General features: G+C 42.2%; 1 protein-coding gene across 1 annotated transcript; it reads left to right on the forward strand.

Annotated features, from left to right (window-relative positions):
- The first annotated feature begins 3,609 nt into the window (after window positions 1-3,609).
- FAM216B (family with sequence similarity 216 member B) lies at window positions 3,610-11,476 on the forward strand. Its single transcript, XM_081550855.1, is given in 6 exon segments — window positions 3,610-4,162; window positions 6,399-6,449; window positions 6,593-6,713; window positions 10,025-10,145; window positions 11,255-11,391; window positions 11,393-11,476. Coding segments are annotated over 6 exon segments (555 nt in total). The 5' UTR covers window positions 3,610-4,121.
- Window positions 11,477-12,920: the final 1,444 nt, after the last annotated feature.

A 12,920-nucleotide genomic window follows, 5' to 3' on the forward strand; every position in this document is an offset into this window, starting at 1 on the left:
ATCCTAAAAGATGATGCTGTGAAAGTGCTGCACTCGATATGTCAGCAAATTTGGAAAACGCAGCAGTGGCCACAGGACTGGAAAAGGTCAGTTTTCATTCCAATCCCAAAGAAAGGCAATGCCAAAGAATGCTCAAACTACCACACAATTGCACTCATCTCACACACTAGCAAAGTAATGCTCAAAATTCTCCAAGTCAGGCTTCAACAATATGTAAACCATGGACTTTCAGATGTTCAAGCTGGTTTTAGAAAAGAGAGAGGAACCAGAGATCAAATTGCCAACATCTGCTGGATCATTAAAAAAGCAAAAGAGTTCCAGAAAAACATCTATTTCTGCTTTATTGACTACGCCGAAGACTTTGGCTGTGTGGATCACAATAAATTGTGGAAAATTCTGAAAGAGATGAGAAAGCAGACCACCTGACCTGCCTCCTGAGAAATCTGTATGCAGATCAAGAAGCAACAGTTAGAACTGGACATGGAACAACAGACTGGTTTCAAATCGGGAAAGGAGTACGTCAAGGCTGTATATTGTCACCCTGCTTATTTAACTTATATGCAGAGTACATCATGAGAAACGCTGGGCTGGAAGAAGCACAAGCTGGAATCAAGATTGCCGGGAGAAATATCAATAACCTCAGATACGCAGATGACACCACCCTTATGGCAGAAAGCGAAGAAGAACTGAAGAGCCTCTTGATGAAAGTGAAAGAGGAGAGTGAAAAAGTTGGCTTAAAGTGCAACATTTGGCAAACTGAGATCATGGCATCCATTCCCATCATTTCATGGCAAATAGATGGGGAAACAGTGGAAACAGTGTCAGACTTTATTTTTGGGGGCTCCAAAATCACTGCAGATGGTGATTGCAGCCATGAAATTAAAAGACGCTTACTCCTTGGAAGAAAAGTTATGACCAACCTAGACAGCATATTAAAAAGCTGAGACATTGCTTTGCCAACAAAGGTCCATCTAGTCAAAGCTATGGTTTTTCCAGTAGTCATGTATGGATGTGAGAGTTGGACTATAAAGAAAGCTGAGCGCCAAAGAATTGATGCTTTTGAACTGTGGTATTGGAGAAGACTCTTGAGAGCCCCTTGGACTGCAAGGAGATCAAACCAGTCCATCCTAAAGGAAATCAGTCCTGAATGTTCATTGCAAGGACTGAAGCTGAAGCTGAAACTACAATACTTTGGCCACCTGACACAAGGAACTGACTCATTGGAAAAGACCCTGATGCTGGGAAAGATCGAAGGCAGGAAGAGAAGTGGACGACAGAGGATGAGATGGTTGGATGGCATCACTGACTCAACGGACATGAGTTTGAGTAAACTCTGGGAATTGTCGATGGACAGGGAGGCCTGGTGTGCTGCAGTCCATGGGGTCACAGAGTCTGACACAACTGAGCAACTGAACTGAACTGAAATGTATTCTTTACATTATGGTTTAATTTCATTGTGGATTCCAATCGTGGGTCACTTTTTCTCACTTGGTAATGCCCACCAGGTCATGTATACCCTACTATCCTATAAGAAACACTTTATGATCCATGTTCTAAGCATGGAATTTAAACATACCAATGTCTTAAGCATTGTGCTCCATTGATGTACCAATGTTTCATCTATGAAATAGTCTGCATTTTCATCAGTAGGCAAAATGATATTTTCTATAGTAACTAGATGATAAGTTTTTCTACCGTTTTTTTTTTTTTTTTGTAGTTAATTTAAATTCTCTTTGAAAAATCTAGCTGTCATCGGGGAAACATTTCCTTTGTCCAAAAGTGATACTATACATTTTTATCATTCCTAATGCTTATTGTCCCAAAATGTATCTCTCATTCTTTAATACCATCTATTGTTGTTGTTTGAGTCACTAAGTCGTGTCTGAATCTTTTGTGATCCCATGGCCTCCATCCACAGGATTTCCCAGGCAAAAATACTGGAGTGGGTTGCCATTTCTTTCTCCAGGGGATCTTCCCAACCCAGGGGTCCAACTCAGGTCTCCCGCATTGCAGGTGGATTCTTTACTGCTGAGTCACCAGGGAAGCCCCGACACCATCTATAGAGCTAGGTGATTATCTTTTATTTTGTCTTCTCTTTAAAAATTCCAAACTTTAGTGGTATTAGGCAAACACTGGCTGTATGTCTAAGTCCTTCAGCCTTCTACCAGACTTCATAAATCCCTGAGGTACCTCTTAAATTTTTGTTGATGGCATTCTCATGTGCAGGGGTGTCTTTTATCTCTCAGCTTTGTGCTTACCCTTCTACACCCTTCTCGTTACTACAGTGAAAGTGAAAATGTTGGTTGCTCAGTTGTGTCCGACTCTTTACAATTCCCTGGACTGTACCCTTCCAGGCTCTTCTGTCCATGGGATTCTGCAGGCAAGAATACTGGAGTGGGTTGCCATGTCCTTCTCCAGGGGATCTTCCCAACCCTGGGATCAAACCCAGGTCTCCTGCACTGTAGGCAGATTCCTTACCATCTGAGATACCAAGGAAGCCCTTACCACAGTAGTGAGAAGACTGCAAAATACATTTTGGAATTCCTCACCAGTTGGCACCCACTGGGATGCAGGAGATGGAAATGTGGGGGAAAGGCAAAGGAGAATGATCGCTGCTTGCTCCTGTAACAGCGGCAGCATCAGCGACCATGTTAGCAATAGTAGCAGCCAGGCCATCAACAGTGGTGACAGCAACAGTAATAAAATTTCAGAAAGAACATAGAAGCAAGACTAGCAGGTGAGTACCAGGTCCTGGGGAGCTCTTTCGGCAGCAATGGCCCAAGAGAAGCAGCCTCCATGTTCATGGGCTCTGGCTGAAATCATTTTTCCCTTTGACCCCCAGCTCTAGGTGCAGTAGTAATTTAGTGCAATTGCCAGTCTTTGGATTAGCTAACCTTTCTTGTTTTGCTCCCATGCAGGCCATTCCCAGGCTTTTCTATTTCTTATGTTCAGTTCCCTCTCAGTCAAATACCTAGATCTGTCTCTGTTTTCCCTACCTGGCAGGGAGTGATGCATGTTGTTATGAATCAGAATGTGTGTTTGTAACTGTCAGCAGATGTGGTGAGCCCTAGAAGGCATTTCATCACATCCTGGAAAAACATTCAAGGGAGACTCAACAGACAGTGTCAACTCTGCAGACAACTGATCTTTCTCTCTCAGTAGAGAATCACCTCTCTGACTTGAATCTGAGAGGTTCGGGGGTATTCACTGGCACTTATAGACTCTTCCTTGTATCATGTTTATTCCCCAGAAGGTCTGCACTTCAATTATTGTGGGAAAATGCAAACTATTTTTGTGTGTTGAATCTTTTCTCTTTTAAGCTATACAATTCATCACTTTTATCTCCCTATATTTTTCTTCCCTTTAGCCTCTGAAGAATCTTGAATTTCTGGTTTCTTTTTTTGCTATTTCTTCTTCCATTTTCCCTTGGAACTCTTCATTTTTGCAGACAATCTGAAAGAAAGTAGTCTGTAGTCATAACGCTAGCCCAGAGGAAGTGATGAGATTGCTCTCATGAGTCAGGTTACAAAGGGAGGCTCACACTGATGACGTCAGTGTGGGCAAAAATCTTGTTCCGTAAGTTCTTCATCATGTGGCCTCAAGTCAAGATCAAACATGGAGAATAGCACACTCCTCCAAAAACTGAGAACAGAACATTATCTTAACATATGGGACCACTCCATAGATTACCACAAGTTTATGCCTGTACCTCTGTATTTAGGAATTATTCCTTCATCCTTCTGAGCAACAGGGATGGGGATTACTGATTCCAAATCTGAGAAATACACATGTAATGGGCTGTTGCCCTGACGGATTTCTTGACCTTTAATATTCAGTCTCTCTGTCTCCATGTACTTTTCTCCCTGGTGTCTGCACTGAATGCAGATATGGTAGATTTAGAAGTTGACACTTAATTAGATACAAGATTTTGGGGGAAAAAAAGATAAAAGATTAAACTGTGCAGCTGAATGTTGCCTAGAAGCAGGGAAAGGCAAGCAGCCAAATCTCCCAGCCCTTTGTTTCATCACATGATGTCGCTTGGATATCAGCTTATCAACAAACAGGATTATACCGCCACCACCCCATGAAGAAAGAGATCTTGCAGGAAAACTACACTGAATATGAATGCCAGCTTTTTAAAGAGGGGAGATTACAATACTGGGTAAGTTTCTTTTAAGTAAATCTGTCTTTTTGTTTCAGATATAAGTTTTTTGGTAGATATTTCCTCCCTGAGCTCTGCAAGCATTTTAATCAAACTTTATCAAGTGGAGACCACTTGATTAGGTAAGATGGATTTCCTTAGCAATAGCCCAAGGAAAGCACACATGAATTGCTGCCCTAAGAAAGATCGTCAGTCATTTTCTGATGCTATTTGAGGAAAGAAAAACAATCTTTCCAGCTTTGAAGAATATTTATGTTCTGCTCTACAGACCTGGAAAATGGGAGGAGGGATATGGAGATGATTTGATTACAGGGTAGAGTGTAGGCATCTATCACCATCAATATTAAAAGAGTGTATCTTGGTTGGGATGCCTTCTGGAGAGCACGTGGAAGGAAAGCAGTATTGAATAAAATACTTATAGTTTAAATTATAAGTTTATACTGAGGAAACAAGATGCACAAAGATGCTGACTGACATTTCCCTAATAAATTTCTCTTCTGGAAGATCTGAGCCTTAGCTCTGTAAACTTGGAACCAGAGATTTCTCACATGTTAAAATTCTTAAGTGCGTGTACTGTGGTGCTCGTGTGTGCACATGTGTGTGAGCATACAGTAGGGTAGAGGAGAGAGGAGGAAATGGCCTAAAGTGAGAGCATTCTATTTTCAAATCTCAGCTAATCATGTTATATACAGAATGGATAAACAACAAGGTCCTACTCTATAGCACAGGGAACTATATCCAATACTCTGTGATAAACGATAATGGAAAAGTATATGAAAAGGAATGTATATATTCGTACAACTGAATCACTCTGCTGTATAGCCAAAATCAACACAACACTGTAAATTAACTATACTTCAGTAAACTGAATTTTTAAAAAATTTCAGGTAATCAAGTAAACCGATGAGGTAGACATTGTTGACAAGGGCAAAGGAGGGAAGAGAGGAGAAATGCTGGGATTTCCACTCTGCCATGTCAACCCTGCTCCAATATGTTTATTCTTTCTTGATGGTTAATTTTTAAATTATTCTATACACCTCAGATTCTAAATCCTGAATTGCGTGGAAATGAAATGAGACTTAATCATAGCAGCTGTGGCTCCTTCATTCTGTATCTCTGTCAGGTTAGAAACCTGGCCAGATTTAACAGCTTCTTCTATAGTACAAGGCTGGAAAAACAGCAAATCTGAATGTGCAGGAAATGGAAAAGGATGTAAAGATATATATACTGCCATGATAAATCATATTTTCAAAGGTTATTAAATGTGCTGGGAAGGTGCACAACATATAGAGGATGACCTCCCTGTTCTAATATCACAGTGGATGTACACAGGGAAAAAATAGTAAAATGAAATCAATCAAATGACAACAATAGTTATGCACTGTTAAATTATGGATAATCTTATTTGCTCTTTTATTTTTAAATTTTCAAAAATGATATATATTACTTATAGAATCAGATAAAGTAGTAACTATTATTTAGAGTTATCAAGAAATAACTTTTAAGACCTGGTGTGGTTTTACAACCCACCTGTTCGGAATGCACAGTAAGCAGAAAGACAAAGGGCTCTGATTTATTCCCTTGGGTTGGGTCCCATGACTTCATGGCAAATAGATGGGAAAAAGTGGAATCAGTGACAGATTTTATTTTCTTGGGCTCCAAAATGACTGCGATGGTGACAGCAGCACTAAATTAAAAGATGCTTGCTCCTTGGAAGAAAAACTATGATAAACCTAGACAACATATTAAAAAGCAGAGACATTGCTTTGCTGACAAAGGTCCATATAGTCAAAGCTGTGGTTTTTCCAATAGTCACGTAAAGATGTGAGAACTGGACCATAAAGAAGGCTGAGCACCAAAGAATTGATGCTTTCAAACTGGAATGCTTGAGAAGACTCATGAGAGTCCCTTGGATAGCCAGGAGATTAAACCAGTCAATCCTAAAGGAAATCAATCCTGAATATTTACTGGAAGGACTGATACTGAAGCTGAAGTCCAATACTTTGGCCACCTAATGTGAAGAGCCGACTCATTGGAAAAGACCCTGATGCTGGGAAATATTGAGGGCAGGAGAAGGGGGCGACAAAGAAAGAGATGTTTGTATGTCATCATCGACTCAGTGGACATGAGTCTGAGCAAACTCTGGGAGATAGTGAAGGACCGGAAGCCTAGCGTGCTGTCGTCCCTGGCTACAGCAAAGAGTCAGACAGGACTTAGCGACGGAACAACAAGCAAGGGATGAGAATTTGGAAAAGTGCAGAATTAAGAAGTCTGGTGAGGTCCAATCCCATGGAAACACTTGAGAAAATGTCTTTTCCCTTGAAATAAATAACATCTATTTGTTTACTTATTTACTTGATTGCTTACTTACTTAGGTACGTCCCCCCAAACTGTTTGAACAACATGAAAATTTATGTTGCGCTTTGCTGTTTCTTCGAGGTACAGAATAAAGATGGGAGAAAAATGGAAAAGACAACAAAAGCTGTGGAATGTGCCACATATTCCTTGCATTCGAGTCCCTCGCTCTGCCTCTGACACGCCATTGTTGAAGGTACAGCATGTTATTCACAGATGGAGGAGCCTTCTCTGTCTCTTCTTCAGGGGGTGAGGGTTTCTTGGGTCCTTGTTTACCTGGCATTAGGGAAAACATAGGGCTCGACGCACACCCTTGGTGTGTGTCGACAGAGTATCTGAGAGAATGAAGGAGCACTCGGATGATCTAATCTTACATCCATCCCCCTTTAGGAACTCTTCCTTCCCCTCAAGGAAAGCTAAGCAATAGGGTGACAATATAAAAAATATCATCTGCTATCTCACGGACTTAGAGAACAAACTTATGGTTGCTAGGGCGTAGGATGGGGGGAAGGGATAGGCAGGGAGTTTGAGATGGACAGGTACACTCTGCTGTATTTCAGATGGGTAACCAACAAGGACCACTACACAGCACAGGGAACTCTGCTCAATGTATTGTGGCAGCCTGGATGGGAGGAGAGTTTGGGGGAGAATGGATACATGTATATGTATGGCTGAGTCCCTTCCCTGTTCACCTGAAACTATCACAACATTCTTAATGGGCTATACTCTAGTATAAAAAAACGAGTTTTTTTAAAAACCCACATCTCTGTGTTCTGAGCTGTGTTGGCTATACCCCAATACAAAATAAAAAGTTTAAAATAAAATAAAATCAGAAAAAAAAGCATTATCTATTGCTTCTCATTTAGGAAGATGGTATTCTCCTAAGGAAAAGAACTATGCTTTTTTTTTCCCCCTTGTAAAATAAAACTATAATTTTTAAGGTTTTATCTTATATAATGGAAACTCCCATTGCACTTTGGAGCTTTGCTCTTGAAATGGCTTGCAATTTTCATGTTATATTGTTCTCAATCATTTGAAAAGGCTTAATTAGGGATCTATTCTCTTCTTCAAATATATTATCTTTTAAAACATCTAATTCAGAAACTGTAAAACTGAAATAATATCTCAAGTGTGAAGTACTTGGCTCAGCTACTTTCTCTCTGAATATATTTTTAATATCAAGTTTAAGGTCTCTAGATCTTAAAAAAAAACTGACAGATTTCAACACCACACAGAATATTTTAGCAGATAAAATTCACTTAGCTTATATATAATTATCTTAAGTTTACTTTTTACTACATGGTTATCCGTTGGTTTTGAAATTCTGTCATTGCTTTGAATGTTTTAGCCTAAGGTGAAATTATTCTGGGTTTCCCAGGTGGCATTAGTGGTAAAGAACATGCCAGCCAATGCAGAAGATGTAAGAGACATGGGTTCGATCCCTGGGTCGAGAAGATCCCCTGGAGAAGGAAATGGCAACTCACTCCACTGTTCTTGCCTGGAGAATCCCATGGACAGAGGTACCTAGCAGGCCACAGTCTATGGGGTCACAGAGTCGGACAGGACTGAGCAACTTAGCATGCACACACACACACAAACTTATTTTATCTTAATTTTTCTAAAAGGTTGGTGCCGCTTTCTCTGTTTCCTCATCTCTATATATCAGGCAGGTGTACAGAAGCAATTGTAGTGCAGCCTTTCTTGTTCCTCTCTGCACTAGGTGGTAGCTTTCCAAATGGCCCCCTTACCAGCGGTCTGTCCTCCCTCAAGGCCATTCTCCATAGCAGGCCCAGAGTGGTCTTTCCACAATGCAGACCCAGTCAGCTCAAAGAATGGCGTTTGGGCCTGGGTAATTCTTATCTGGGGGGACTGGGAGGCTGCCTCGTGCTCTGCAGTATGTTCAGCATCCCTGGCCTCTAACCCCTGAGTGCCAGTGGCAACCATCTTCCTTCCCACGATCTCTGACAACCAAGAATTTCTTCAGACACTGCCAAGTGTCCCTTAAAGGTCAAAATCACTCCTGTTGAGAACCACTGCCTTAAAGAAACACCAGTGTTTCTTCATATTAAAGATAATCTTTAACCTCTTAGTGTAGCATAAAAGGCTCCCACCATGATCTTCCACTGTCCCACTCTAGAGGCTTTTCCAGTTCAGACTCTATATCCTGGTTAAAATAATTTTTTTGTAGTTGCCGTGAAAGTGTTAATTGCTCAGTTGTGTCCTACTCTTTGTGACCCCATGGACTGTAGCCTGCCAGGCACCTCTCTTCATGGAATTCTCCAGGCAAGAATAGTGGAGTGGCTTGCCATTTCCTTCTCCAGGGGATCTTCCCAACCCAAGACTCAAACCCGAGTCTCCTGCACTGCAGGCAGATTCTTTACCATCTGAGCCACCAGGTTAAAGTTAAAAAAAAAAAAAAATGCCAAAAGTCTGGTTTCCAATATATTCAGATATTTTGTACCCCAGAAGAAAATCTATACCACTTTCTCTCTACAATCAGCCTTTCTTTTTCTTCTAGTCCAGTGGTTCCCAAATTTTACGGCGCGAGTGTCAAAACCACCCAGAGGTCACCAGAGTCCTGGGTCCCACCTCCCCTCTCCAGTGACTGATTCTGTAGGTCTGGCTGAGGCCCGGGAATCTGCATTTCTCACAGATTCCTAGGCGATGCTGATGCCCTTTGAGAATCCATATTCTAGCCCCTTTAGGGAATCTCTCCTGACAAGGCGGACTCAGATGTGTTGGTCTTCTCTTTCAGGAAGCTTCCTTGACTCCATAACATGAGCTTATATTCCTTCTCTGTCACTAATGACCTTGAATGCTTATCACATTACCCATCCACTCATCTATCTTCTCTGCTTAAGCTGAGAGCTCTGAATGGAAAGTTCTTTTACTCTCCAGAGGCCTGGCACACTTCAGGCCCTGTGCAGATTCTCAGTCTACCTTCCTCAACAAGGATTATAACAGATCAGTACAGGTTGTCATTGTTCAGTCACTAAGTCGTGTCTGACTCTTTGTAACCCTATGGACTGCAGCACGCCGGGCTTCCCTGTCCTTCATCATCTCCCGGAGTTTCTTCAAACTCATGTCCATTGCGTCGGTGATGCCATCCAGCCATCTCATCCTCTGTCGCCCCCTTCTCCTCCTGCCTTCGATCTTTCCCAGCATCAGGGTTTTTATAATGAATCAGCTCTTTGCGTCAGGTGGCCAAAGTATTGGAGCTTCAGCTTCAGCATCAGATATTGAAAATTTTTGGATCTCCCTCAGCCTAATACTGTGACCTACCTACCTAGAATCTTTTTTTTTTTTTAACTCATTTTCACCATTACAGATGCCAGTGGAAGACAGTTTAAGTAAACTAAGGGAGGTGAAAGGAAACTCACTGAGAGAGGGAAAGGGGGAGGGCGACAGTGGGAGAAGCATCTTATTTCTGTGGAAGTCAGCTCTGAATACATCACACTCTGATCCTCAAGTCCAGCAACTCACCAGTCCCCCGCTCTGCTCCGGCAGGACCTAACCCAAGGGCAGCAGCGCTATTTTTACAGCATCATGAGGATTTACAGCCCCAGGCCCCAGTGGGAGGCCCTGCAGACCCGCTACATTCACAGCCTTCAGCACCAGCAGCTGCTTGGTGAGTTTAACTACCTGACCTGAACCAGGCGCCTCAGGAAGGAGGACTCCTGTGCTACAGTGCTGGAAGTCGGGTTTCCAGATAAATAATTCAAGAAGAATGGCCTCCTGTCAGCCTGCTGTTTTATCAACATGGTTGGCAGGTCAATTTAAAAATGATTTTCTCTGACAATATAAAGCAAGGCTTTATGGGGAAATTAAGAGGGCTTAAAGAAATTGGAGTAGGGCTTGTTATAAAATGTCAACAACTCTCTGAGATTTACGAGCACTTGGTCTAGTTGAAGTGGTGATGGGCTTGGGCAGACGATCCAGGCTCAACCCACCGCTCAGCCCATCGCTGGTTGTGCAGACTCACTGGCTTGTTTGAGTCACAGCAATAATGCTTATGTTTATTAAGTATCTACCATGTTTCCAACACTGCTATGAGCTCTACACAGAATATCTCATTTTCACCCCCACTTTACTGCTGTGGGAAACTATAACTCACACACACTATAGGACTTGATCAAGATCACACAGATAATAAACATCAATGAGGAGCTTCCAGTGGAGGGGGCATGGGTTCGATCCCTGGTCTAGAAACTAAGATCATACATACCATGCAGCAGGACAAAAAAGAAAAAATACAGACTTCCAAGCCTAACCTTCTGTGTTTCTGACTCAGAAGTTCTTTGAAATAGGGTCAGAAACCTGCATTTTTAAAGAGCATTATTAATGTGGCCTCAATCAAATGATTGTGTTGTGCAAGGTCTGCAGACTGCAATTAAAAACACTGAGACTGAATGTTTCTATCCGAAGCAAGTTTGCTATTAAAGATAAGCAACTCATGTGAAGATTTCTCACGGCTCAAGTCCCTCTCCAAATATTTGTCTATTTGTCAATAATTACAGACTATTATTAATTTAATTAATTTATTAACTTATTCAATGAGAAATGTACCAGAAGAAAAACATACCTCATGGCCTGAAAAACTGTACAATCTGAGAATGCTAAACGTAATTGTTTCTACCGTACAAAGTAGAAGGAATTTTGTGCCTATGTGGATATTTGCAGAGTTGTTTGCTTTATAAAGCTGTTGACTTTGAAGTTTATCTCCTGTCTTCCCTCCAGGCTATATTACTCAACGGGAGGCCTTGGCTTGTGCAGCTGTATTAAGAGATTCAACCAAAAGAGCCTCAGCCAAGGCAGGTCCTCATAGAACCATCCCCCAGAGAGCCTCCGGCAGGACAAGAACACAGCCCTCAGCGCGAGCGACCTGTGAGTGTGATTCCACTCCGGGCCCAAAGCACAAGGCTCCCATCCCTCAGATCCAGGGCTGTGCACAAGCTCTGAACAAGTGGGCGCCCATGTTTCCCTAGCATCTAGTGAGTACTGAGTACATATCTGTTGAGTAGGAATGAATAAAAGAATAACATCTAATACAAACCCCACACCTAGAAATAATCTCTCCCATTCATCTGCATTTTACCAGCAAGAACAAGTAGAAAGGTTTAAGAGCAGTGGAGCTAAGAGTAAGCAAGCCTCCAACGGAAGAAGGAAAGAGTGCGATGAATGGAGAAAGTAGCATCAACATATATACACTACCATGTGCAAAACAGACAGCTGGGGAGACGTTGCTGTATCACACAGGGAGTCTGGCCTGGCGTTCTGTGATGACCTAGAAGGGAGGGACGGGAGGGAAGCTCAAGAGGAAGGGGATATATGTACAGTTATGGCTGATTTGCATTGTACGGCAGAAACCAACAAAATGTTGTAAAGCAAGTTTCCTCCAATTAAAAAAAAATTTTTTTAAAGAGTAAGCAAGGCTTTCATTCCAAATATAATCTGTAGAATAAAATGACTTTTGAAGCTTTTGAAGTAACAGCGTCCTTTGAATTAGAACATTCCAGAGAAATCCCAAGAACGCTGGAAGAGGACAAGCGACCAGAGGGCTCAGGTCCCCTGTCACTGGGTGGGCATGTTTTGCAAGCCCCTTGCTGTGCATGCTGAAAATAAGCAGGCCGACACAGAGGCAACACTGGGCACGCAGGGCTTCTGGGCCATATCAGCTCAGCAGTTTCTGGACTGTGCCTTTCCATGGGCTCCTTCCTCGCGACTGCCCCATCAAACACCACCATTCAACTTGGCCCCAAATCTTCTGCTTCTTGCCTAACTCAGTCACTTTGTATCCTCTTGAAACTTACCAACCTGCTACAGCGGGGTTCATATCTTCCCCAGGCAGCTGAAGATAGTCTCAGCAGCAGAAGAAATAACCCCAAAGAACAGACCTCAAGTCAAACTTTTTTATGGCCTTAATGGTGTTAAGACTACTGTTGTTGTTCAGTCACTAAGTCGTGTCTGACTCTGCGACCCCGTGGACTGCAGCCTGCCCGGCTTCCCTGTCCTTCACTATCTCCCAGAGTTCGCCCAAGTTTATGTCCGCTAAGGAGAAGGAAATGGCAACCCACTTCAATATTCCAGCCTGGAAAATCCCATGGACAGAGGAGCCTGGCAAGCTATAGTCCATGGGGTCACAAAGAGCTAGACATGACTGAAGTGACTTAGCATGCATACATGCATGTTCATTGAGTAGGTGATGCTACCCAGCTAGTTAAGAAAGACTACACAAATAAGCAAAAACTGAAATAACAAGGAGTCAGGTCACCATACAAGTGGCAGAGTATTTTGTTAGTGACATTTGATAGTTACATCACTAGTGATATTTTTGTGTTAAGTCGGCAGTGCTCACAAAAAGTCAAAATGTAAAAATGCCTTTCTTCATCTAATTGCTAAATGT

The sequence above is a fragment of the Giraffa tippelskirchi genome, chromosome 12 (genome assembly GCF_054371585.1).
Source record: "Giraffa tippelskirchi isolate mGirTip1 chromosome 12, T2T-mGirTip1v1.2.pri, whole genome shotgun sequence".
Taxonomy (NCBI): Eukaryota; Metazoa; Chordata; class Mammalia; order Artiodactyla; family Giraffidae; genus Giraffa; species Giraffa tippelskirchi.